This window comes from Rattus norvegicus, chromosome 1, assembly GCF_036323735.1.
Source record: "Rattus norvegicus strain BN/NHsdMcwi chromosome 1, GRCr8, whole genome shotgun sequence".
NCBI classification, from domain to species: Eukaryota; Metazoa; Chordata; class Mammalia; order Rodentia; family Muridae; genus Rattus; species Rattus norvegicus.
Genome location: NC_086019.1, coordinates 105,685,102 through 105,712,601, shown reverse-complemented (window position 1 = coordinate 105,712,601; position 27,500 = coordinate 105,685,102). Strand labels below are relative to the sequence as shown.

The 27,500-nt window shown below is 46.6% G+C and overlaps 2 protein-coding genes across 4 annotated transcripts in view; both read right to left on the bottom strand.

Moving 5' to 3' along the window:
* Ncr3lg1 (natural killer cell cytotoxicity receptor 3 ligand 1) overlaps window positions 1-10,649 on the bottom strand; it is a 16,299-nt gene extending 5,650 nt beyond the window's left edge. For both annotated transcript variants that reach the window (XM_017590129.3, XM_039100956.2), the window contains exons 1-3: window positions 10,459-10,649; window positions 1,390-1,746; window positions 1-181 (exon numbers count right to left, since the gene is read on the bottom strand). The exon at window positions 1-181 is cut by the window's left edge and continues 161 nt beyond it. In XM_017590129.3, the coding sequence (XP_017445618.1) occupies window positions 1-181; window positions 1,390-1,639 (431 nt within the window). In that variant the 5' untranslated portion in view covers window positions 1,640-1,746; window positions 10,459-10,649. The remainder of the gene's footprint in view (window positions 182-1,389; window positions 1,747-10,458) is intronic.
* A 9,244-nt stretch (window positions 10,650-19,893) lies between these two features.
* The window catches only part of Nomo1 (Nodal modulator 1), a 50,842-nt gene continuing 43,235 nt past the window's right edge, over window positions 19,894-27,500 (bottom strand). The window contains exons 27-31 of one of the 2 annotated variants that reach the window (XM_006229108.5): window positions 25,869-25,979; window positions 24,346-24,447; window positions 22,600-22,719; window positions 20,802-20,942; window positions 19,894-20,510 (exon numbers count right to left, since the gene is read on the bottom strand). In XM_006229108.5, coding sequence (XP_006229170.1) covers window positions 20,379-20,510; window positions 20,802-20,942; window positions 22,600-22,719; window positions 24,346-24,447; window positions 25,869-25,979 — 606 coding nt within the window. In that variant the 3' untranslated portion in view covers window positions 19,894-20,378. The remainder of the gene's footprint in view (window positions 20,511-20,801; window positions 20,943-22,599; window positions 22,720-24,345; window positions 24,448-25,868; window positions 25,980-27,500) is intronic. The other variant, NM_001108484.1, reaches the window with a different exon arrangement.

The window sequence follows — 27,500 nt, the reverse complement described above, 5'->3', positions numbered from 1 at the left end:
TCTAGTTGATCTCCATAAAACTTAAACACCTCAGATTCATCCCCGTCCTTCTTCAAAGACCAGATGACTCCCACAATACTGAGGTCGAGGTGCAGGGAGCCAAGGATTTTGCAGGGTATGGTGACATCTTCATGTAGGAATACTATCTGAGTGGTTCCTGCCATCTCCAATTCCAGTCCACCTAAGGCAATATGAGAACTCAGTTATAGGAGGCTCATGGTACTCAGGCTTGGGAATGTAATGAATAGCCCTTGTTATACAGCCTTGAACAGCTCAGAAAAGCTCTTACCATGTTATCCCAGATAGATCCCCTAGGCCTATCTTTTCTTTACACAATTCCTTTAGCTATTAGGGGTCTATGTGCATTTTAAAATAACATAAAAATTTTAACAAAAATTTATATGTATTGAATATATTAATGAGGGAGGGAGGGACCGAGGGAGGGAGGGAGGGAGGGAGGGAGGGAGAGAGAGAGAGAGAGAGAGAGAGAGAGAGAGAGAGAGAGAGAGAGAAAGAGAGAGAGAGAGAACACACATGGGCCTGTGGCATCTCTGTAGAGGCAGGGGACACTTGTGGAAATAAGATCTTTCCTTAAACCATTAGGGCTTCAGGGATCAATCTCAGGTCATTAGGTTTAATTTGTCAAGTCACCTCAGCAGCCCCAAATGATCAATTTCTACAAAGAAGTCTGCTAGGTTCTCACCTATGAGTCCATAGACCAATTTAGGGATATTATAAGCTTGTTACATTTTCAGTCCATGAACATGTTTGGGGATGTGCTGAGGATAGAGTTCTATCCTTCCCAAATTCATAGGTTAATGCTGAACCCCAACTGAGTCAGTGTTTAGAAGTGAGGACTCTGGGGGATGATGATGGCATGAGGTTGGAGCCCTCTGACTGGGATTAGAGACATCAACTAGATTGTAAGCTACAAGAGAGCTCTGTCTGCCATGATGACAGAACAGAAAACTATCCTAGAGTTAAAACAGACAGACCCTTAACTTAGATTCCCAGGCTACAAAACTAATTTCCTTAGAATGTTCCCATGAGACGAAAACCTTCCCTCCCACCTCTGCAAAAACATTAGTACAGATGCCTGAGTGACATAGTTTTTCTCCAACTTTCCCCCTGGTTCCCACATCATGGGTGAAGAAGCAAAGCACCGAAAGGTCTACAGTCAAGGCAAAAGGCACACAGTAGGTCTTCAAAGCCTGACTGAGCCATCACTCAGTCTTCTGCTCTATGCACAAAAGCCCTCATAGTGCAGGCTGGGTGACAGAGCCACAACCACAGTAAGTGGGAACCCAGCAGAGCCCACCAGGGACGGCAGGAGCTACAGCAGCCTGTCCTTCTTCCTTCCCATTCCATCTGCATCCATCTGCATCCTACCTGCTGAGGGCAGCAGGCTCCACAGAAGCAACAGTAAACTCAGCAAGCCATCGGGCCACTCTGCCACTCGTGAGCCCTCCGGGCTGGATTGGACTGGCTTGCTCCGTCTTCCACATTTCCTGAGTGGTCCTAGGCTGCTGCCATGTGGTGAAGAGCCCAGGCTACACAGAAAGCAGAGAGCAGAACAACATGGTCCCTTGGGGTGCATGTGTGCATTCTCCGGGCCCCTCTGGCAGCTCTGTGAAGCCATCTTGTTATGAGCAGCTGGATACGCAGTTCCACTGGTTGAGCAGGGCAGCTGTGGAGGTCGTCTTAGAGCACGGTGGGTCACACAGAGATGCACCTGGACCTCGAAACCTGTCACAGAAAACAGTTCAGAAGCAGTCAATGAGTTTATTTAACAGAAAGACAAGAGACACTTTGAAGAGACATGTGAGCGGGCTTGGACATGTGCCTCTGTCGTTTGTCATTTGAGATGGGGACTTTGAAGGTGTCTGATGAGGAATTAGCTTTAGGCCTTCAGGGAAAAGATTGGACGTCATACTCCTGTGCCTTCTCTGCACTGTGCACCTCGAGGAGGACTGAGCTCAGTTGGCAGTGCTTGCTTAGTGAGCAGTGCCCTGTGAGGTGAGGTGATGCAGGCCTCTAACCTTAGCACCAGGGAGAAGAAGACACGAGGAACAAATATTATTTGTTAAGATGGTGCTACTACTATCCCCTGTCCCGACCTTCCATGAGATCAAGGCCTCAGTGACTTATTTAATATCTCTGTCCACTTACTGGATGAGCCTATTTCCAGGCTCTCCCTCTATTTAATTCTCAAGGCCTAAATTCCTGCTGCATGAGATAGGCATTATTGTTACTATTATTATTGTTATTGTTATAATTTTATTATTATTATTATAGGCCTGCTTATTATTATCCGACACCTGGAACAAGGTGCCTTTATCACTGCTCTTCCTACAGTTATATCCATGCATGTTTTCAAATCATTTCATGGCTACGTAAGGAAGTTTGCTCTCTCTAATTCACAACACAGCCCGTTGGACCTTAAGACCTCTGAGACGCCTAGTGCATTGCTGTTCCTGTAGTTTTTGCTCTACCCGCCTTTGCTTTGGTTGAGGAACCATCTGTGAATACCAAGGTACCTTCATATAACGGGGTTTGGGAGGTAACGTTAGGAAAGGTCAATGAGTGTATTTTTATGGGATGTATAAGGGTGTCATTTGGATAATGATTATCTATGGTTCCTGCAAAGGAGGCACAAGCTATGGCCCAATCGTCATTGGACTGAAGTCGCCAGTCAACCTGCTCTGAAGTATAGGGGACAATGATAATGTCAGGGTCTTTTCCAAAATACTGTCTAGACATTTTTCTTCCTTTTGTAATTAAGGCAGCAGATGGGGAGTAATCGGTGGCCAAAACCTTGTTTGGATTGGAGGAAAGTTATACCCAAAATAGAGGGCGTCCTTTTTCTTTTGGAGCCTGGGGTTGTTGCCAAATGACTCCCACTGGGGTATGTGCAGTAGCACAGACAATAAAATACAGGGGGAAGCATAATGCATCTGGGATGAGGTCTGAGAAGAAATAGCCTGACCTATCCGCTGTAGTGCCAAGGCGGCCTGGGGGGGTGAGGGCTTGGAGGAACAAGGGATGAGAATCTCCTGAAAGAAGATCATTAAGAGGGACTAGAGCCTCAGCGGGGAATGTTTAGATAAGGGCAGATAAATTGGAGGTTTCCAAGTAAATGTTGAAAACCATGTAGAGTTTTAAGGGATGAAAGCTGAATTCAACTCTGGGAGTACAGATCTTTTCTAACTCGAGCTCATACCCCAGACAGAAATATGGGTCTCGTATTTGAATCTTTTCAGGGGCAACTTTAAGCCCCTGGGAGCCGAGTGCCTCTTGAAGTTGTTGAAAACATGAAAAGGTTTGTTGCTTGTCAAGAGCTCCCAATAATATATCATCCATGTAGTGAAGGAGAGAAATCTGTGGCCAAGCCCTCCTGATGGGCTGGATTACCTGGACTACATATTTTTGAGCCAGGGTAGGGCTGTTGGCCATGCCCTGAGGAAGGACCCGCCAGTAAAAGTGGTCCACGGGCCCCTGGAAATTAACCTGGGGAATGCTAAATGCAAAATGGTGACAATCTTCTGGGTGAAGAGGTATGGTAAAGAAGCAATCTTTTAAATCAATAATAATTTTAAAGAGCTTAGCAGGCATGGCAGCAGGAGAAGGAAGACCAGGTTGCAGTGCTCCCACGGGTATCATAACTTTATTTACCATGTGAAGATCCTATAAGAGCTTCCATTTGCCAGATTTTTTCCTAATGACAAAAATTGGGCTGTTCCAGGGGGAAGAGGATGGCTCAATGTGGCCAGCTGCTAACTGTTCCTGCACTAACTGCCTAGCGGCAGCCAGTTTTTCCTGAGTTAGCGGCCACTGATCCACCCAGACTGGGATATTATCTCTCCAAGAGATCTTCTCTGCATGAGAGATATCCTCTGTATGAGCCTGGGGAGCAGGCATGACCGGCTGCTAGGGAAAATGTGAAGGCGGGGATCCCGAGCCTCTTCCATCTAACTTTTGTGTCACAGCCAACGGTTCTTTAATGCCCTGTGCCTGTTTTCCCAATCCTTGTCCAGGAGGAATCCCTGGGCCAACATCTGCTTTGCAACTGCCTCGTTAGGGCTACACATAATAACATTCATCTGGGAAAGGATGTCTCTCCCTCAGAGGTTAATGGGCAAGTCAGGTATTACATAGGGAATCAGAGTTCCTGAATTTCCTTCTGGATCTGTCCACTTAATGGTCTGAGCACTAACTTGTGGATTTTTAGAGTGTCCAATTCCTTGTAGGTGGGTAGCTGAGTCAGTTAATGGCCAGGCAGCTGGCAGAACCTGTCAGAAATAACTGTGGCAGCAGCCGCTGAGTCTAAAAGTCGTTGGAAGGTTTTTCTGTTCAGACTCAAAGTAAGCATAGGTCGAGAAGCGGATATCTTCTGGGCCCAAAACACCTCAGATATTCCTCGTTCTCCTGGGGCTCTGGCATCTTTATGATGTGGATTTTTGACTGGCAGCTTGGGGAGTAACAACAGTTGTACAATGGCTTGTTGTGTGGGTATAAGTATCGGGCCACTTGTGGCACTGGCCAGGATCCGGATTTCTCCCTGGTGGTCAGGGTCTATAACCCCAGGTGTGATCTGGAGTCCTTTCAGGGAGAGGGAAGCTCTACCTAAAATCATGCCAAGAGTATTTGGGGGTAAGGGTCCAGGAACGCCTGTGGATATGGCCTAGGTACCTTCCTCGGGTGTTAATATTGTACTGGTGGAGGCACAGAGGTCCAGTCCTGAACTGTTCTTTGTGGCTCACCAGAGATGGGCAATTGATTGGGTGAGGGGTGGCTGACTTGCTGAGGGACAAACCCTATTGCCCCAGGGCCTGTCCTGAAAGAGGGGGCCGGAGGCTGCCCCTGTGAGAAGTTTCCCAAGTGCCATGGCAGCAGAGGGCACACTTGGCTGTCAGTTTTGGATCAGCATTCGCTAGCCCCATGTCGACCTCTAAGGCAGAGGGGGCACAAAGTAGTTGGGCAGACACCACATTGGGGGAGTCTTCCCTTGTCCCTCAGTTGGAGGTCTTCTATTTTGGCGAGGGTGGGGGCATTCTCACAGGAAATGACCAACTTGTTTGCAGCTAAAGCAGGTTTTTTTGAGAATTATTTAAGCCCGCTCTTTGAAGAGCAGCTCCGATAGCTAAACCAATCTCATGGATTTTTCCTGCCCCTGCACAGAGGCGTACATACTCCACCAGAGCCTTTGACCGGTGGTGTTTGAGAATATCCTGGCAAGTGGGATTGGCATTTTCAAATGCTAGCTGTTTAATAAAGGTATTTTCATTCTCTTGGACACCAAATAAATACTCTGCTGTCTTGGTCAAACGGCTGACAAAAGATATGAATGGTTTGTCAGCTCACTCGAGTACCTTAGTGATCTCAGAAGAGAAGCCAGACTTGGGAGGCAGTCTTTTCCAGGCTGCTAGGCATGCCTGGCAGACTTGAGTCAAAAGATCAGGAGAAAATAGCATCTGAATATTAATCCAGCGGTTCACCAAGGATCTTTTTTGCTGTCCATGACCTGGTATCGGGACATGCATGATTTTTCATTTCAATTTCTTTTGCGGCCACAGCCATTTCTGACTTCCAAAGCACAAAGTCACCACCTGAGAGCACAGCTTAGGCGAAGTACGAAAACTGTCTTGGCGCGAGCCATCCCTCAGTAGAGGATTCTAAGAGTGCCAACGTAAAGGGAGCTACAGGGCCATAATTTGATACCGCTGTTTTGAGTTTTTCTAATATTTTGAAATCTAGGGGCTGGTAGTGATAGTGTGAAGGATTTGGCACAGCACGAACTGCGCAGGACCCAGAGCTAGCTGCTGCGGGGGCGACTCCCAGCTCCTGTGAGTCGGGGTGACATTCCGCCTCTTCCTTAGAATCATCGTCTGTAGCTCGACCCTCCTATTCCTCCAGGGTACCTGGGGTGGAGGGGTCTCTAAGGACTTTAGCCCCACTCTGTAGCAAGAGAGGAAAGGCTAAAACTTTATGCTTCTTTTCTTGATTTTTACCCTGATCTGTTGGCTTTAAGCCGGGGACGATGTGAGGGTGTCAGCTCTGTCAATGCTGCCTCTAAATCTTGAAGGGTTTTAAGTAACTGTACCTGTTCTAGTCTCTACCAGGTGTCTCAGCAATGCTACATCATTGATCAGCTGGCGACAAGCATCTGAGACAGGGGGTGAATCAAGGACTGCATCTAAAGTGCCATAAGGCGGAGGGGGAAAGAATGATGGAAAGTGGGTACCAGCTCTGGCTGTGGCCAGCAGGATAGTGGCCTCTTTTGACTCAAAGCGAGCAGCTCCCTCCTTTAATTTAGCCTCATCCTGTGAGGGGGGGGGCTGTAAAACACCATCATTGCCTACATTTTGAAGAGAAGGATAAAGTCACTTACTGGGTTGGTATTATGATGTTTTGGGTGGGGCATTGGGTACAGTCTTCACATCGGATGTAGATCTAGCAGGGATAGGATCAAAGGCACTCTCCATGTTAATAGTGACTTAATGCCAGAGACTGACTCCTTTCCCCAGATAGGGTCAGTGTGTGAGGGGAGGGAGGCAAGCTCCCTCAACGAACTTTCTCTCAACGAACGCTCCCCTTCTGTGAACAAGTGCTGAAGGTCTGGCCACTCAGGGGTAGTTCTAAGGATGTCATTAATATGAGACCAATAACTGAAGGTCCTGAATTTTCTCAGGACCGAGAACCTCATAACAGTCTTTAAAACAATCTCCAACTCTGAGCCACCTTTTCTGATCAATTGTTCCTTCCTGGGGAAACCAGGGGCATACATCGTCTACCAAATCTACCAACCCAATTCTTCAGAGAGTTAGACAGAACAATTTCTAAATTCATCTGGAATAACAAAAAACCCAGGATAGCTAAAACTATCCTCAACAATAAAAAAAAACTTCTGGGGGAATCACTATCCCTGAATTCAAGCAGTATTACAGAGCAATAGTGATAAAAACTGCATGGTATTGGTACAGGGACAGACAGATAGACCAATGGAATAGAATTGAAGACCCAGAAATGAACCCACACACCTATGGTCACTTGATTTTTGACAAAGGAGCCAAAACCATCCAATGGAAAAAAGATAGCATTTTCAGCAAATGGTGCTGGTTCAACTGGAGGTCAGCATGTAGAAGAATGCAGATCGATCCATTCTTACCACCCTGTACAAAGCTTAAGTCCAAGTGGATAAAGGACCTCCACATCAAACTAGATACACTCAAACTAATAGAAGAAAAAGTGGGGAAGAATCTCAAACACATGGGCACTGGAGAAAAGTTCCTGAACAAAACACCAATGGCTTATGCTCTAGGATAAAGAATCAACAAATGGGATTTCATAAAACTGCAAAGCTTCTGTAAGGCAAAGGACACTGTTGTTAGGACAAAACAGCAACCCACAGATTGGGAAAAGATCTTTACCAATCCTACAACTGATAGAGGGCTTATATCCAAAATATACAAAGAACTCAAGAAGTTAGACTGCAGGGAGACAAATAACCCTATTAAAAAATGGGGTTCAGAGCTAAACAAAGAATTCACAGCTGAGGAATGCCGAATGGCTGAGAAACACCTAAAGAAATGTTCAACATCTTTAGTCATAAGGGAAATGCAAATCAAAACAACCCTGAGATTTCACCTCACACCAGTGAGAATGGCTAAGATCAAAAACTCAGGTGACAGCAGATGCTGGCGAGGATGTGGAGAAAGAGGAACACTCCTCCATTGTTGGTGGGATTGCAGACTGGTATAACCATTCTGGAAATCAGTCTGGACGTTCCTTAGAAAATTGGACATTGAACTACCTGAGGTCCCAGCTATACCTCTCTTGGGCATATACCCAAAAGATGCCCCAACATATAACAAAGACACAAGCTCCACTATGTTCATAGCAGCCTTATTTATAATAGCCAGAAGCTAGAAAGAACCAGATGCCCTTCAACAGAGGAAGGGATACAGAAAATGTGATCATCTACACAATGGAACATTATTACTCAGCTATCAAAAACAATGACTTTATGAAATTCATAGGCAAATGGATGGAACTGGAAAATATCATCCTGAGTGAGGTAACCAAATCACAGAAAAACACACATGGTATGCACTCATTGATAAGTGGATATTAGCCCAAATGCTCAAATTACCCTAGATGCACAGAACACATGAAATTCAAGAAGGATGACCAAAATGTGAATGCTTCACTCCTTCTTTAAAAGGGGAACAAGAATACCCTTGAGAGGGAATAGGGAGGCAAAGTTTAGAACAGAGGCAGAAGGAACACCCATTCAGAGCCTGCCCCACATGTGGCCCATACATTTACAGCCAGCAAACTAGATAAGATGGATGAAGCAAAGAAGTGCAGGCAGACAGGAACCAGATGTAGATCTCTCCTGAGAGACACAGCCAGAATACAGCAAATACATAGGCAAATGTCATCATTAAACCACTGAACTGAGAACAGGACCCCTGTTGAAGGAATTAGAGAAAGGACTGAAAGAGCTTGAAGGGGCTCGAGACCCCATATGAACAACAATGCCCACCAACCAGAGCTTCCAGGGACTAAGCCACTACCCAAAGACTATACATGGACTGACCCTGGGCTCCAACCTCATAGGTAACAATGAATAGCCTAGTAAGAGCACCAGTGGAAGGGGAAGCCCTTGGTCCCGCCAAGACTGAAACCCCAGTGAACGTGATTGTTGGGGAGAGGGCAGTAGTGGGGGGAGATGGGGAGGGGAACACCCATATAGAAGGGGGAGGGGTTAGGGGGATGTTGGCCTTCCCCAGGGCCAGCTCCACAGATATAACCCTTCTGCCTCAGCTTATAGCCATAGAGCCCATATGTCTGGGGTTGAGGCTGAAGTCACCAGGGATCTGGATCGACCTGGAAACATCTGGAACTGCAGCGCCTAGGACTGAACGCCTACCACCGATGCTTTGCCAGTTTCCTACCATGGGTTTCTGCTGATGCCGCCTCTACTTTGGCTGTTCCGAACTCCGCTTCTGAGTGCGTCCATATTCTAGGTGGAGCTCAGGAACTACGTAAATTCTGCTTCAGAAATATGTAAGTTCTGCTCAGCAAGAACCAGTTGGGGAACAGGACCTTAACATCAAAACTACCTTAAGTCTCGAGATGAGCGGAACAAAAAGCTGGGTGGAGGCTGACCTGATTCAGAGTATCAGGTTAAAAGGAGATTTTAAAAAGAGATTTTTCTCTCTCCTCCGTTTGCTCTTGATGCAACCAACCCTCAGGTCTCCTGTACTCCACCTCCCCCGCAACACTTCCTTCTCACCCCCCCTTTCCTGATCCTGATGAGGGGGAGGGGGGAAGCGGGGAGGGCGGGGCAAGGATGGAAGCTGGCCAGGGGGGGGACCTTGCTTATGTCACTGGAGGTCAGCGCTCTAAATCAACAGAACATCCTCACTTTTCCATGCTTCTGAAGAAATAAAGTTTCACTTTGGGGTCTTACAACATTTTAGAGCATTGGCTAGGAACTGCGCTCCCCCAGACCACAACTGGCCAAGAGATCGGAGGTAAGCTCAAGCAATCTGTGTTCTGTGTTCCTTTCAGTTTTGTCTCGAATCATGCTGTCTCGTCTTTGTTTCATGTTGTCTTGTGTTGTCCGCGTCCGCTGTCTGAGGGGTTCAAGTCCCTTCAGAGGGGAGTTAGAGTCCCCCTCACTGGTGGTCTCAGGCCAGGTGAGACCAACTTGTTTGGGGGTTTCTGTGCTAGTTGTCACAGGCCACAGGCCCTAGAGGCTGCTCTAGAACTCCACTGGGAGGTGGGATCAAACAGTCCACCTCAAACTGGAAGCAGCTAAGGTTAAGCTGCAGTTTGAGCCAGATACTGAAATGTAGGGAGCTGCGACGTGCCGCGCCTCAAAGATGGCGCTGGTTTCCACCTTCCACCCTCCCAATGGTAGTAAACAAGTTCTTATTTGGCTATGCCTGCGGGCCTGCTAGCTTCCGCATAGTGACAGCCTATCTGCATGACCCACGTGGCTTGCTAGGATAGGCCAGCGCTAGCTATTTAAGTGTGGTGTGGGGGTTCCCCGGGGTCCAAAGATTGTATCAAGATTCCTGAGTAAAATTGCTTGAAGATCTTCGCTCGTCGTGTCTTCCTTGCTGGTCGAGGTTGGGCGGGACACTGAAAGTATCAGGCATCTGGAAATCGTGTATAGGACACCTTGTCTACTTGGTCCTCTTGGTGTTTAACTTGGAAATAATTTGCTTGAGAGAAATTGTTTTCTGCCATGGAGTTTTGTCTTCCTCTCTTGAGCCTCCTCCCCAAAGAGAGATGCTTCCCTTGCCCAGTTCATCACATACGTAGAAAGAAAACGGCCCGTACAAAGAAAACGCAACTCAATTAATATGAAAACAATCTAGCATCTAGATTGGGCAGATCCACCCTACACTGTCCTATTCCTAGCTCCCAAATCCCTCACCCTTGTACCTTTTATTTGCCAGGTCTCCAGCTTCTCCTTCTCCCGCGACGACTCTCTCCTGATTCTTTCTTTTCTCCTCCCCTGACTCCTCCCCTCTCCTGACTCCTCCCCTCTCGCTCCCGACTCCTCCCTCTGCCCAAATCTCGAGCTCTTGCCTTTATTTTACAAATTCAGAGAGAACTCCAAGGCAAACCACAACATTTCCTGTAGGGAACGGCGAGGCGAAGTAAAGATGGCGCCGACAGCCAGCCCCGTCCGAATGTGAATAACTTACCGCGCATGGGCAGGCTTGTCCCCTGTCAGGGCAGCTGTATGATAATGAGGTGAATCTGGCGCCCTCCTGTGGTGAACAACAGTACTGCGCATGAGTGGGGTTTTGCACCTGACCTGTCAGTCTGGGTGGGGCGGTACTATGCTAATGGAGGTTCATGTCGCGCCAATCTCTGGAGGACGAGTAGCTGGGATGACAGTGGGGTGACTCGTGTCCCACCAATCCCTGAAAGAATATTAGCATATTGTTGTGTATATAAGGCGAGCGGCTTTGCCGCTTGGCGCGGTAACATTTGAAGCTGTAACACTTGGAGCTGTAACACTTAGGGCTGGCTGCTGCCGCCACCACAAATGAAGGTGTCCTGCAGTAAAGGCTGTTGAGAAGAATCCAACCGTGTTGCGTCTTCCTTGCCAGCCGAGGTGGGCGCGACAATTTCCCCCTTTTTGTCTAGTTAAAAAACCTTTTCCCTATACATATGTTGTAAGACTCTCAGAGAGAATCTTCTCTCAGGAGGGAGATCTTCGAGCCCAATGACCAGTCCGAGTCCACAGGATGTAATCTGTAAGAGGATTTTTATTGATCAGGATATACAGGTATCTGTGGGCATCCCAGTCAATTCGGAAGACTGGCGCACCTAGCAGAACCAGGGACGGGTTTTTATAGGGTATTGGGGAGCAGAAGCAGGCTTACAGAAGCAGATGTATGGTTGGTGGATTTAAGTGAGGCGCGGATGTATGGTTACACCCAATTGGCTATTCAAATGAGGTTGTCACACAGCAAGAGAATACGTGTAGGTTGGGGCGTCCGGAATGTCAGGGGCTAGGGGCTTATCTCTTGTTAGGTGGCCCATAAAGCAATATCAATAATTTAGACTGGTTTCTGTATTTTGTTTTCTTTTATGGTCTGTTTCGTCTAAATGATGGGTCAGCTTGTCCCACAAAGCTTGGACACATCTGAACTTTTCCAGGCTTATTTTAGTTCTGAGTCTGTGTATCTAAAAACTTACTTTTTATTTCTATAGTTGAGGGCCTTGGGCTTGTACAATTCTCTTTCTGGGAGGGGGTCTTTCGATGTGAACTAAGTATTATTATTACCATTCTGCAATTTATAAAACCAACAATACACTCATCACCCAGTCCATCAATTTTGTTCATTAACCATGTCATCTATAGTAAAACTATACCTGACTATATCCTGGTTCTAGATCCTATGCCACCTGAAAAACACCCTAACAGATTTATCATCTTTCTCAATACTAAACCGCTTGGGTTGTCTATGAGACTACCAGTCTCCAACCACATCAGAAATTCAAGAATGATTAATATTACCTGAAAACATGGCTTCCAAGCTTAGCCAATTTATAGAGACTGCTAATCACCTGGACAGTCCCCCTATTCCTTAATATGTCGGAGCATCAGTCTTCAGCCTTCTGGCCCAGGATCATCTGACAGACCTTTGTAATGCAGATTATGAAGGGCTGATCACCCTGCCTTGGCAGAGATTATCAGTCGACTATTCTGCATAATTTGTCCTTTTCTGGACAGTGTTTTGTCTGTAGATTAATTGAAGCAATTTTGCTCAGTGGCTGTGTCACCACGATTTGAGCAACTCCATTGATGCTCAATTTCTTCTTCGAGTCTAAGGGGTCCTGTCAGGGGCAGACAGGTCTCTAGTCAAATGATCTAGACGAAGAAATGTCCATAAACGGGTTATTCTGTGGACTTCTGATGCCCTTGAAGATTTCCTATCTACATAGGCATTTCTGAACTGTTAAGCATAGAATACCGTTGGCCCTCTCTAATCAAAGTATTTCCAAAACCCATCTAAACTGACTCAGAACCATGACTTTGCTATCTGGCCTTTAGCTGGTACTGGTTAATCAACTAAAAATAATGTATAATAGAGTTATAGGACTGGGTCTAAGACTTGTATTCTTAGATGCATAGTGGAGGCACAATGCTTATGTTAAAGTAGCAATATTAATCTCAATTATAAATCAATAAGAAAGTATACCAATGAAAACCTCGCATTTGTGTAAAATGCATTCTATACCAATGAAAAGATTGCAGCTTCAACTTTGTATCAATTACAAACATTTCTATCAATGTAAGATATAGCTGTAAAATTTTGTTTGAGAGTAAGTTTGCTAATCTATCCCTGTTTGTCTATTTCTCTAACTTCTATGTATTACTAGGTAGCAATCCCTGAGTTTACATTCTCTAGTTCCCCCTGCCCAAAGCTACATTTGTATAGTATCCCTTAAAAGAAAACATATCCACAGTTCTTAGAATAACCAGAACCATCCACGCCAACATAAGGAACTGGGATGACGATCTTCCTCGTCTGCTTCCAGCTGAATTGGGGCGAAGAATTCCCTTCTGGGGCCCAAGGGGAATTAGGAAGAGTTGGCTTTGTCGAAGTAGAGCTAGCCGGGATTTGCCTGCCAGTCACTCTGTGCTGAGAAAGTTCATCGCTTAGCTGACCTCTTGACTATGACAGTCTGAAGGGCTGGATAAGTAAGCTGGCCATTCTGGAAAAGTTCTGAAAGCAAGTCTTTAAATGAAGCAGCTTCAGTGTCATTGAGGGAGAATCAAACACGAAGCTGGACTGGAAGGTCCCGGAATCTCAGCATCCCAGAGTGTGGATCATTTCAGGGCTGTCTTTCTCTTCTTTCATCCTGCAGCACACAAACTTTACAAGCATCATATAGTTCTGTAAGCGCATCCACATGGAGTAAGCAGGGTGCACAGCTTAGTTAATAAAGATCAACAAAGAAAGGTGACTGCCTTTCTTCAGGTTAGTTTGATCATATAATCAAACCGTAACATAATTTTGTAATACATGCCATTTTACAGGATGCATGTAATAACAAGTTATGAGAAATTCGTACTCAAAATGTTACTGGCTGTTTATAGACATTTTAGTCTCAGCCAGTTCATACACGGAGACCTAAACATCCTCATATATACATCACCTATTTGTTGATTGTCTTAGTCTCCCTTTTCTTCTGTGTTGCCAAGGACTTCAGGAGGTCTCCCCTTGTCATGTCTGATCTTTATCAGCTTGGAAGGAACCCACAGCTTTTCTTCTCCTGTAGAAACATAGGCATAACCCCTTCCCCAGCGTAACACATTTCCCATTTTCCATTCTGATGTCAGAATATCCTTAATATAAGCAGGCTGGTTTAGTTCAGTAGTCTTTTCCACAATCCAATGTCTTTCAGCAGCTGTGCTGTTTTGTTCATCAGCATTTAAAAAATTTAAGGTTAATAAAGCACTATGTAGCCTATCTCTGGGAGTTTTTGTTGCCCCTTTTTGCCTGTTAAGCATCTCCTTTAGACTTCAATTAGATCTCTCCACAATCGCTTGTCCTGTAGGATTGTGTGGTATACCTGTAACATGTTTTATATTACAATATTCAAAGAAGCGCTTAATCTTGTTAGAGATATATGCTGGACCATTGTCCGTTTTAATTTGTATGGGTATTCCCATTATAGCCACAACTTCTAACAAATGTGTAATTACAGAATCGGCCTTTTCTGACGCTAAGGCAGTTGCCCATTGAAATCCTGAATATGTATCTATAGTATGGTGTATGTATTTCAGCTTACCAAACTCTGTAAAATGGAGAACATCCATTTGCCAAATTTCATTTCTTTGGGTGCCTTTAGGGTTAGTTCCTGTAGGCAATGGAGTTTGATTATATAACGAGCAAGTAGGACATTGCCTCACAATCTCCTTGGCTTGTTGCCAAGTGATAGCGAATTCTTTCTTTAAGCCTTTGCTGTTAACATGGTGTTTTTTATGGAATTCTGAAGCCTCTAGTACACTTCCTATCAGTAGCTGGTCAATTTCATTATTACCTTGCGCCAGAGGGCCTGGCAGACCTGTATGGGATCTTATGTGTGTTATATATAGTGGGTAACTCCTATTTCTGATCTTTTGTTGTAGCTGAATAAATAGTGATGTCAATTCAGAATAATCCTGAATAAGTTCAGCAGTCTCTATGTGTAAAACAACCATTTCTGCATATTGAGAGTCAGTTACTATATTAAGAGGCTCTTGAAAATCTGACAACACCATGAGTATTGCATACAATTCAGATTTTTGAACTGACTTATAGGGACTCTCAGTCAACTTGCTTACATTTTCTGATTTATATCCTGCCTTTCCTGACTTACTGGCATCAGTGTAAAATGTAGGGTCTCCAGATATTGGAGTTCCCTTTATTATACGAGGGAGGATCCAGTTAGTTCGTTTTATGAACTGAAGTCGCTTGCTTTTAGGGTATCTGTTGTTAATGTCTCCTAAGAAGTTACTGCGTGCTCTTTGCCAATGTTCATTTTGTACCCACAAAGAGGCAATTTCTGCATTAGTAAAAGGTACCACAATTTCAGCCGGATCCATTCCAACTAATTGTCGAAGTCTCAATTTTCCTTTAAGTATCAATTCAGAGACCTTCTCAATGTAGGTTTTCAGTTTCTTACTCTGTTTATGTGCTAAAAATATCCATTCTAAGATATAATCTTCCCTCTGCATGAGGATTCCTGTAGGGGAATGAGTAGAGGGTAAGATGACTAAGACGCAGGCCATCTTTGGATCAATACGATCTAGATCTGTGTCCTGCAATTTCCTTTCTACCAAAGCTAGCTCTTCCTCAGCCTCAGCTGATAGTTTCCTTGGGCTGTTTAAATCTTTATCGCCTTGTAACGTTTGAAATAAATTGCTCAACTCTTGAGTGGCCAAGCCAATCACAAGCCTCAACCAGTTAATATCTCCCAGTAGTTTCTGAAAATCATTAAGTGTCCTTAATTGATTTCTTTTGATTTGCACCTTTTGTGGCCTAATCCTTTGTAGACTTATTTTATACCCTAGATAATTAATAGAATCCCCTCTTTGTATTTTCTCAGGGGCGATTCGTAATCCCCAGCAAGGTAAGGTTTTTTTCACTTCATCAAACATTCTTTCCAGGATATTTATATCTGAATCAGACGATAAAATGTCATCCATGTAATGATAAATAATAGATTGGGGAAATTGTTTGCGAATCATCTCCAATGGCTGCTGTACAAAATATTGACATAAGGTAGGGCTATTTAGCATTCCTTGTGGCAGGACTTTCCATTGATATCTTTTTATGGGGTGACGTCTATTGAGGGTAGGCACTGAAAAGGCAAACCTTTCCTTATTGCCCTCATGTAGAGGAATAGTGAAAAAACAACCTTTTAAGTCAATCACTATAATAGGCCACTCCTTAGGCAACAAAGAAGGCAGTGGGTTCCCAGGCTGCAGGGAACCTATCGGCTGAATAATCTTATTAATTGCTCTGAGATCTGTCAACACCCTCCATTTGCCAGACCTTTTTTTAATGACAAATACTGGAGAATTCCAAGGGCTGGTAGACTCCTCTATATGCTGAGCCTCCAGCTGCTCCTGGACTAGCTGTTCTAATGCCTGTAGTTTTTCTTTTGTCATAGACCACTGATCAATCCAGATGTGTTGGTCAGTCAGCCACCTTAGTGGCAAGGCTGTTGTTGTCTTAACAGCAGTGGTTCCTTGGGGTAGCACTAAATTGTCAGCCTCTGCTGTATCTTGCTTATGGACAGCTTGGACAGTCTCTAACTGTCCTTGATAACATTCCCTGACTGATTTAAAGTTTTTATTAGGAGCCTGATGAATTTCAGGGCCAGACCCTGAAACTGAGGGGATATTAATTTGAGTTTTCCACTGCTGTAGTAGATCTCTTCCCCATAAGTTAATGGCTATATCAGCCACATATGGCCTTAATTTTCCTACCTGACCTTCTGGTCCTATACATTTAAGCCACCTGGTGCTTTGTTTTATTTGGGATAAAGTGCCAACACTTTGAAACTGCATATCCACTCCTTGAAGTGGCCAACTAGTGGGCCAAGATTTTGGAGAGATGATGGTAACATCTGCTCCAGTGTCAACCATTCCTTCAATTTCAATATTGTTTACCAGTATTTTTAGTTTTGGCCTTTGGTCCTCTAGAGACGTTTGCCAAAATATTCGTTTTTCACTCCCTTTGAGGCTTTTGGAATTGTCCATAGGACTTCCCTCAGCCTCCTCTGGTCCCAGAACATCTATTTTTGAAGTCATGCCGTTTAATTGTTCTGAGGAAGAGAACTCTCCCTGCCTGGCATTGGGGCCTGCGAGAGGCCCCCTTGGGAGTTTTTTGGCAAGATGCGGCCCCATCTGTCTGTTATTGCTCTACATTCCTTAGTCAAATGTCCACCTCTGCCACATCTTTGACACATTCCAGGAGGCATAGTCCCCCTTTTGGTATTACTTTGGTTTTTCTTGCAGTAATATCTGAGATGACCCTGCTCACCACAATTAAAACATTTGAAATCTTGGGTCATCTCTAGCTGTCCAGTGGCAGCTTCTCCTATCACAGTTGTATCAGGAGAACAAGATCCAACATCAGCTGTATATCTAATCCACTCATCTATTGGTGCGGACCTCGCCTTCAGTGGTCTGATTACTTCCCTGCATTCGGTATTTGCATTTTCAAAGGCTAAAGACTCAATTATCACCTTTCTTGCCGTTGAGTCTGATACACTCCTTTCCACAGCTGAGGTAAGCCTTTGTAAAAAGTCAGGGAAGGTTTCTTTAGGACCTTGTATGACTTGAGTGAATGTTTCAAGTCTTTTCCCTGATTCTGCGACTTTGTCCCAGGCCTTTAAGGCTGACAATCGACACCGTGCCAAAGTTTCTTCATCATATACAGCCTGCACCTCTACTTCAGCAAAGTGTCCTTCACCAAGCAGTTGATCTGTGGAAATCTCTCTGCCCCTAGCTCTATTTTGTCATGCTATCTCCCTCACTTCTTCTCTCCACCACGAAATCCATTGTAAATTTTCAGCAGGCTCTAGAATTGCTCTTACCATATCTTTCCAGTCTTGGGGGATTACTCTATTTTTAATAGCCCAAGAAATCAAGATTTGTTTTACAAATGGTGAGTGCATTCCAAAATTAGTTACGCTTTCCTTAAATTTCCTCAATTCTAACACATCCATGGGTTGCCGTTCAAATTCTTCATAACCCTGTGGATGATCATCGTCTGGAGGCCTTTGTTGTACACTAACTGGATAGACTAAAGTTTGTTTCCTAATAACCTTAGGTTGGCTTTCCCTAATTTTATCTTCTGTCTCTACCTGAGTTTTTTTCTTTAGTTGTAATTTTAAATTCCTCTCGTAAAGTCTGTACCCATGCTTCAGATCTCTCCTTCTGTCTTTCCCCCTGTTCCTTGAGTTCCTGAATTCTCTGTTCAAGGCTTTGCTTCCACACTTTGAATTTTTCTTTATATTGTACTTCTAATAATCTTATCTTTTTAGTTATCCATTATCTTTTGATTGATTAATTTTAAAAAGTTATTCTCCAAGTCTTGCTTCCAAACCTCATTACTTTCTCTCTGCTGTTCAGTATGACCTGTGAGCTGTTGTATGTTCTGTTCTAACATCCTTTCTAGTTCCTGTCTACCACCTTCATTTTCATCTTTCTGTCTCTTATTCTGATCTATAATTTCCTGTGTCTTCAATTCTAGTGTTCCTTCTAGGCTACATTGCCAAGACTTAATTTTCTCTTTCTGTTGTTCATGTTGCTCCATAATTACCTGTATCTTCTGTTCTAAGCCCTGCTTCCATAATCTTAGCTTCTCTTTATGTTGTAATTCTGATATTGCAGCCTCAGCCTTATTTTGATTTGCTAGTTTTAGAAAGTTATCCTCTAGACTTTGCTTCCAGATTCTATCTCTCCCTGCTGTTCAATTTGATCTATGAGTTGTCGAATTCTTTTTTCTAGCGTCTCTTCTAGCTCCTGTTGCCAAGACTTAAGCTTATCTCTCTGTTGTTCAGAGTCATCTATAAATTTCAGAAATTTCTGTTCTAGCATTACTTGTAATTTCTTTTCTAAGGCTAGAAATTTGCTATTTAGGGCCCTGTCTTTTGAGAAGATATAGTAAATCAGAAGAGTGAATATTGCAATACCGGTAAATGATAAAGTGTCTATTTCCTCAAAATTCACAACCGTCAGACCATTCAAAATATCATTCCATAAGGCCCAAAAGATATTCATTGTGTTTCTCATCTTTAAGTATCAAAAGGTTATATATCTTTCTTACATCAAAGTAGTACCTAATCCGAAGCCCTTTGTACCTTTTTCTCCCTCCGCCTCAGAACACGTGCAGTCCTCTCGATTCTTTGTTCCCAGGGAGGGGCCTCTTTGGGTTGTCTCCGGCTTTGCTTGGTCGTGTGGTGATCTCAGGAATCCTGTTCAATGTGCCGGCCAGAAAACTCCCTCACAGGCAGTTGTGCTCTAGGTTCTCCTATCCCTTTCCTCGAGTCTAGATGATGCCCCCGGCTGTACCTCTCTGTCTGGGGTTTGGGGCAGGGAGCCTCTCTGCAGTTCTCCGTAGACCCCTCAGACCCAGTCAACTCCCAATCCACCAGTACTCCTGCCTAGATCTCTATCAGAGCCCTATTCTGGGGGTGAGAGGGAAGTAAACTTTTATCTCAGGTTAGTTGAGTTCTAATGGATACGTTGGGCGCCATTTTGTTGCAGTTTTCTCTCCAACCTGATCGGCCCGTACAAAGAAAACGCAACTCAATTAATATGAAAACAATCTAGCATCTAGATTGGGCAGATCCACCCTACACTGTCCTATTCCTAGCTCCCAAATCCCTCATCCCTTGCACCTTTTATTTGCCAGGTCTCCAGCTTCTCCTTCTCCCGCGACGACTCTCTCCTGATTCTTTCTTTTCTCCTCCCCTGACTCCTCCCCTCTCCTGACTCCTCCCCTCTCGCTCCCGACTCCTCCCCTCTCGCTCCCGACTCCTCCCTCTGCCCAAACCTCGAGCTCTTGCCTTTATTTTACAAATTCAGAGAGAACTCCAAGGCAAACCACAACAATGGACTGTGCCTAATCAGTTCCCAAGGCTTGCAGGGTTCGCACCCCCTGAGCAGCCAGCAAACCCACATGAGGGTCTGTGTCAAGTGGCCAGTCAGACAGACAGCCCCTCCTCAAGAACTGAAATACTTCAGAGCCCAGCACAACAGGTTGGCTGTGCTGCAGTCCCCACTGCCTCTATCACTGGGCCTGAATGATCGCTCTGTATGCACCCCATACAACGCCAAGCCCCCAAAGAACTGTATCTGAGAGAAACAACACCACAAATGAGTGGCTGACTTTATTCATCCAGCTCTTGGCAGATCCTTTTGGTATGGACAGATGTTGCTGCAGCTTCCGGCATGGGCCTCGAGTGCAGGGGGTAGTTTGGGGAAAGTCCAGAGGGCACGGCAGACAAACGCCATGCTTACTGGGCTCTTCTTGCAAACGAATGTGGAAGATTAGAATTATGTTCTCACACCACCAGCTTGGCTTAAATACTTCTCTGACAAAAATAATAATAATAAATTATCTTCAACTCAGAAAATAAATTGTGTTCAGCAGGGTGACAGGAGGGTCCATTCGTCGCATTGCACCACAGGGCTACCAGGAGAGGACAGACAGGCAGGATACCAACACAGGGGTCACAGGGCACAGGGCCCGCCTGAAGTGGGTAAACATGTGCCTTTGTCTCCAGGCAGGTGGCAGCCCTGGCTGTGTCATCCACAGGAGACGGGGCCTCCTTCCTCCTCACGTGCGCCTGGTCTTCTGTTTCTTGGTTTGTCTCTTCATGTCTTCTGGGCCACTGCTGTCAGAGGCCGCCTGGCCAAGGGCTCTGACTCCCTGAAGACGACTCGTCAGTTGCAGCAGCAAAGGGATGAGCTAGAATGAGAGAGACCGTGAGCACCAGGGAAGCGCCATGCATCTCCTTATGGGCGCCCCAGTGCCTGCAGAAGGCTGGCAGCGGGGGTTTTACAGAGGCTGTAACTCTCTACAGGCAACACCTCCTGAAGGGTTAGAAATGACATCACTGGAGTGAAAACCCTGGACGAAGCTGTGGGAAGCTGCCTGGTCCCCTCCAACCTTAACCTTCTACAATTTCTGTGAGCCGGAGCAACCTCCCATGGCCTATCTCCTGACTCCCGCCCTCCCATGGGGCCTTGGCTTCCCTACCTTGTCATGGTTGTAGCCTGCCAACAGGAGCAGCAGCGTCAGAGGCAGGGCAATATAGGACCCTTGCGCGATGTCTTGCTCAGGTAGCTTCCTCTGCAATGGGATAGCCGTGACTCCTTGTAAGTTCTCACTCATCGACCACTGCATCCAGAGAGTCAACCCACTCAGCCACCCACACTGGCACCTAAGATTACCCAGAATCCCTTGATATCCAAAAAGAAACTAACTGGGGTGCGGGTGTGAATCACCTGAGTCCTCCAAACCCCCGAGACTCAGATCTGGAACAGAAGCATATGGAAGACTCCAGCAGCTAAGAACCCCCTTGCTATCAAACCCCTTACAAATAAATTCACTCTGGCTGAGGATGACCTTGAGCCAGTGACCCTCCTGCCCCTACCTCCTGAGTGCTGAGATTAAAAGCATGTGCCACTGTGCCTGACTGATGTGTGCTACACCAGGGCTCTGCCACCAGAGCTCCACCCCCGGCTCTGCACGTCCGTGACTCAGTAACTCCCTGTCAGCTCCAGAGACGCAAAAGCTCTCATGGCTGCAGGCTGCTGTGGACCACCTGGGAATGAACGGAGTACACGGTGCTGCTGTGGTTATGAGCACTGTCTTCCCCACATTCCTCTGTTGAGATCTGTCACCTTTGAAGTCAGCATGACATACTGACAGAAGGGTCTGCGGACGCCACTTTTAGATGTGATTAAGTAACACAGAGAGAAGATCCTGTGTGAATGGGGCCAGCACCCTCTTACGTCATTGCCATCGGCCTGAGAGGAGCAGGTTCAGCCCCCGTGGTGCGACTGACCGGGCGGAGTGGAGCTGTAATTCACTCAGCGCATCTCCAGGTGAGCGGCTGCTGCTTGTAAGTAACCTGCTCTAAGGTGGATTCCTCAGCAGCCTGGACAGACTGACACGTGGCGCCTCTGTACAAGGACAGTCTGGCTACGAAGTCCGCAGGCATCTCAGAGAAACATTTACTAAATTCTTACCTTTCCTAGAAGCACTGAGCAACTGGAGCTGCTAAGTAAGGCTTTACTTTATCTAAAAGAATGTTTTACACTGTGTGTGTGTGTGTGTGTGTGTGTGTGTGTGTGTGTGTGTGTGTCTACATGTGCCATATGTGTGGTCAGAGGATAACCCATGGGAGCTCCCAGTCTGCACTCAGGTCATCAGGCTGGGTGGTGAGTGCCCTTACCTGCTGAGCGACCTCAATGGCACAGCCTCTCTTTTGAAAGGCAGTCTCTGGGCTCCGCTCTCAGCCCTGACCATGTTCAGGGTCAATGATCCTAAGCTTGGACCTGGAACCTATCTCTTCCACCAGAGACTTCTCTGTTAAGTTTACAGTGGTTCCAAAGCACACAAGTTTCCAGAAGCAACTGAAATGATCTCCTGAACGTGGAATACACTGGTTTTGATAGGAGCAGTGAAGGGGCCTACTACAGGGGCTGATAAATTGACAAGGTGGCACTGTATCCATGCCTGCTGACATCTACACACCCCTGTGTCTTCTGCATCGCCCGTGAAGCTGCAGTTATTGCTACATGTTGGAGTGTCCTAATGAAGGACCGCAACGCCACAGGTCACAGGGAAATGGTGTCCCTCCTCCTCAGATCCCAAGCCTGCGACCTAAGCGGTTCTGCTTGTGCATGACAGGTTGCCAGAGAGCAGGTGCCAGTGCACAGAGGAAGGAAGGTGTCCGGGGAATCTGAGGTGGGGAGTGATGTGGGCAGGAGCAGATGCTGTGCCCACAGCCTCCGTCTAAGGTCTGTTTAATGTCCCCACTCTTACTTACCGTGGGACTGAACACCAGAGTGATGTGTTTGTGGTAGCCCACTGCAGCGAAAGACACTTGCGGCAGGACGTAGTCGTACTGAGACCTGGGGAGCGTGGAGTCCAGAAGCACCACGTAGTTCTGTGGGTGCAGGGCAGGAAGCTCAAGCAAAGCAGGGGACACGTGGCAGCCATTCACAGCACTTCACAGTTTGTAAAGAACCCCGCTCTGGGTCTGTGCACCCAACCCATGGTCACCAACTTTCAGGCTGTAGCAGGCATGGGTCTCCGGTGGCTCTGGGTGGGATGTGACTTAACTGGCCCCCTAGCTGGCAGGTTTTAGAAAACGGAGGTCTGCGTCAAACTCCGGCACTCTGGCCGTGACCCTGGGAAGTCGTGACCCTGGGAAGCCTGCAGTGTTCACTTCTATCACCCGGATAAGGAGTAATGAAGGAGTAATGATTGTAAAATAGATTGTGGTCACAGTGGACAACAACCTCAAGTTCCATGACAGCCCCCACTCATTTACGCAAAGGGGAACCATGCAGCAGCCCCCCAGGATGACAGGGAGCTCCAGGAGAGCTCAACATATCCTAGATTCTCAGAGAATAGCCCCAACTAAAGCCATCGAAACCAGGTTCTCTGGCACGCCTGTCAAATAAGCGGACAGTCAATAACTGACACTGACAACAGTGGCCGGAAACCACCCGACTCTGGGGTGGAGGACAGACACCCAGACCAGAGCTTAGAAAATGCCGAGCGGGAGAACTTAGAGACACACTGTGACTGCCAAACACAGAAGGGGGTGCCATTACAGATGTAGGATTGTGGTCCTATCCTTAGAAATGGGAAAAAACAGTGGCAAGAGACTGACCACACAGGAGAAAGAAGCGCATCACAAGGCCAAGGAAGTCCAAGAAGGACAGCAGTCAGGAGCGCTAAGAGTAAGGGGTGCCCTGGTTCAGTTACCATGCTTCCCAACAGTGGAGCTGTGAGCAATGACTGGGTGGCATGTAATGAAAGAGCTGATGACCGGAAGCAGGTGAAGGACAGAACCGTCCCTGAACAGCACTGTTTGATTGCAAACAGTAAACAGAATGGGGCAGCTTTAAATCTGTACAATAGCTGCACTTCTTAATATATACATGTATACACATACATATACTACATACATACATAGACACACTACATACACACACAAATGCAGATACATGCACACACATACACAAACATATACATACACAAACACATACATAGGCACATATGCACACACAGAAACACTACAGACATACACAGACACACTACATATACATACAAAGGCACACACAAATATATACATACACTACATACATACACACACAAGTGCAGACACACACAAACATATATATATATATATGTACACAAATACATAAACAGGCACATATACATACCCAAACACAAACATAAACTGTACACATAAACACACATACACACACACATTCACAGAGAGACACATACATACACAACGTACACACGCACGCACACATGCACATACTGAAAAAGACACAAAGGAAGCCAGCCAATCAACACCCTCCACTCCTTAGTCCTGGATGTGGCGCTGTCTGATGGTTGTTTCCCAAGCCTCCTGCCAGGAATTTGTACTGCTTTTGTAAACAGAAAGACAGTGAGCTGGGAGACTCCTTCCAGCCCCCACTCTCTTCTGACTGACAGGCACTCATTTCTGGAGCCATATTCAGGCACAAGGGTGGCGTGCCCCAGCCTGGCTCACCTCACCATCTCGGAGCAGCGGTGGGAAATGGAAGAAGAGCGACTGACCCAGAGACACTGTCTGGATGGGGTTGTCGAGACTCTCGCTCTTGTACAGCTTCACCTGGGCGCAGAAAGGAAAGGGCACAGCTTACGATATTGAGGTGAACTTCATTGCACATGGGGCACCTCTCTTGGTCAGAGTGAGAGAATGTGGCTGGTAAGAAGGCGGCGGCGGCTCCCCTCTGAACAGGATACAATCCTCGCCCCTAAGGCTCCAGTGTGAGCAAGGCCAACCGTCAGTAATGCCTTCGTGGCAAAGAGGGAAAAGAACAGCTTCCGTATGTCGGGCGTGCAGTGAGCACTTCCTCAACAATGTCCCCATCCTAAGGACAACGCACTGTGCCTCCACAGAGCTCTGGAGAGCTGAACACACCCGGGGTCACACCGACTCATCCTGAGGCACCAGCTTGAGTTAGGTCACCCATGTGACCAGAACCACAAGTGTGCGCCGTGGCCTTTAGATCTGCAGCAGCTTCCTGCAAGGTCCAGCTCTGCACTGATCTGCGGGAGCGGTGGCCATCCTCCACCACGCACGGAAACGCAGGAGGGAGCCACCGTCCCGGACCACGTCTGAGGTTATGAGAGCCAGACCATGTCTATGCTCTTTGGCCACGCACAGCTTTGCAGGTAAAAGTTAATTCATTGGATACTTGGAAAAGGAGGTGATTTCAGCTGATTTTGATTTCTCGCTTTCCTAGAAAATTCAAGTGACTTGAACTCTGAGCCAAAATTCTAGCCCAGCACCAACAAGGTAGAACCAGACCGTGGTACCATCCTCACCTCTGCACCCCCCCTCCCTAATATACCCCCACCACAGGAGTGTGGCTACTCAGCCCACAGTCACCTTCATGGCACCCTGACACTATCTACCTGCCGACACAGATGCTATCCAGGGCCCAACTAAGTGTACTGAGAGCAAGTCAGAGGCCAGGCACATCCTCACTGGGCTAAACCTTTCACTGTGTTCTAAGCATACTGCCCAGGCCCCTGGACAAACTATTACCCTCTCTCAGAGGTCACAGCCTTTTTATAAAGGCTCTACATTTTCTGTGGATTTTGTCAGAGCTGGGAGAAAGGTGTGTCCAAGGTTCTGGTTTTAAAGGAGAGAACTGAGGGATATGGGAGTGTGATGTGTGGCCAAGGCAGCAAGAGAAGCAACTCCCAGACCGCCTGGCTCAGGCCATGCTCTGTTCCCAGGCGAGGAGAATGAACGGTACGGGGTCCTTCTGAGGACGCTCCCCTGTGCTGAGCCTTCATGGGACTCGACTGCCATCTGCCACACTACAGGCTTACAACTTGACACCCCAAACCAGACTCCCCCACCATTTGATGATCAGCTCCCAAGGCAGGTGGACGGGTGTTGCTTACCCCTTAACCTGCAGCAGGTGGCTGTCTGGCCGGCCCCCCTTGTAGCAAGCTAAAGCCAGAGCCAGCTGGGACAAACATCTCTCCCTTTGACTCTGGGTCTTTTCCAGGACTTACCCACAAAGTAGACAGATACTCGGAGGAAGTGATTACATTTCCACTCAGGTCAAACTGGTTGATCTGCCGGAAAACTATGATGTTTACGTCATCCACGTCATTGTTCCCAACCTGAAGAGAGAGGCGTACATTGAGCAGAGTGCAGGAGCTGCTTCCAAAAGGACCTGACCCAGGCACGCACAGCAAGCAATGGGCGTTAGAGTCCACACACACAGCATTACATGAGGGTGGTATTTATTTTCTAAGTTTTCACTGCCTGCTGACATATTTTAAAAGCTCATCTGGCAGCCCCAGCAGAGCAGAGCCCTGGCTGTCCGTGCCCACACCCTGTGGACACCAGAGGGCTCACTGCTCTTGCAGACCTGCTTAACTACAGTCCGCAACGTTGCCTTGAGGGCCTGGCCAAAGCATGAAAAGTAAAATCAGGAAAACCCTCCGGTGTGAGCAGCAGCTGCCCTGCTGTTTAAAATGGCAGAGGCCGTCAATCCAGCTCCTGGGTCAGCAAGTCGTACAGGGCCCACCACTCTGCAATAAGTGCCCTACTCTCCAGGCTTCGGCAGGCAGTCCTGCATGTGCCCCCAAACCCTCCAGGCTAGCCAGAAAGAACAGCACAACTTTCAAGTGTCTGAGCTACTTCCTGTGAATGGCATGGGCCGCAAGCTCATAGCCGAGAGGCTATAGGCCCTAGTGTGGAGCTCTAAGTGCATATTTTATATACCCAGAAGTCTGTGCTACGCAGCATGACTGGGGAAGCATATTTTGCAGTGGACAATGGTCAGTGCAGAGACACACAGTCAGTCCAACTACTGAGAGCGATGACTGTGAGTGCTCATGTCTACATGGCACATCTGCATCAAGCCACCACCTCGAAGACTCGGGGGACACCGGAAAGAAGGTAAGAGGATGGGAGGGGAACTGTGAAAGCCGCCTTCTGGACAATTGACAGCCAGTGCCCTCACGAACTCACAGAAGCCGCAGTTACCCTAACACGACAAGCCAGTCAATGTTGTTGCATAGATGGGGGGACGAGACCCAGCTCAGGAACTACTGGTAGTTGACGGCTCTGTCTTAGTTGGGGGAGAGAGAGTCATTTTCCTTTGGGGGTGTGGCCACTGTCAGGCAGCCCATGCTCCAACAGATACCCCAATGCGTGTTCAGACAGCACTGACTCAGTGGGTCACTGAGATAAAAAGGAAACGTGAATTTGGGAAGGATGTTGAGAAAGATTTGGAGGGAATTAGAAGGGAAGAAGAGGGTAGGTATGATTAAAATACACTGTACATATGTGTGAAATTCTCAAAAAATAAATACAAAATGTTAAATAATTGGATTTTTGTCTTTTAAGGCAGGGTTTCTCTGTGTAGCACTCGCTGTTCTGAAGCTGGTTTTGTAGATCAGGCTGGCTTTGAACTCAACAGATTCATCTACCTCTGCCTCCCTAGTGCTGGGGTTCAAAATGTGCGCTACTATGGCCCAGCTACATAATTAAGTTTTTTCAAAAGAACCCCTCCTCGGGGTTGTGGAGATGGCTTTGTGGACAAAACACTTGCTACGCCATGTGTCAGGACAAAAGTTTAGATCCCCAGAACCCACGTGAAAGGCAGGTGGGCACAATGGCCAGCCTATAATGGT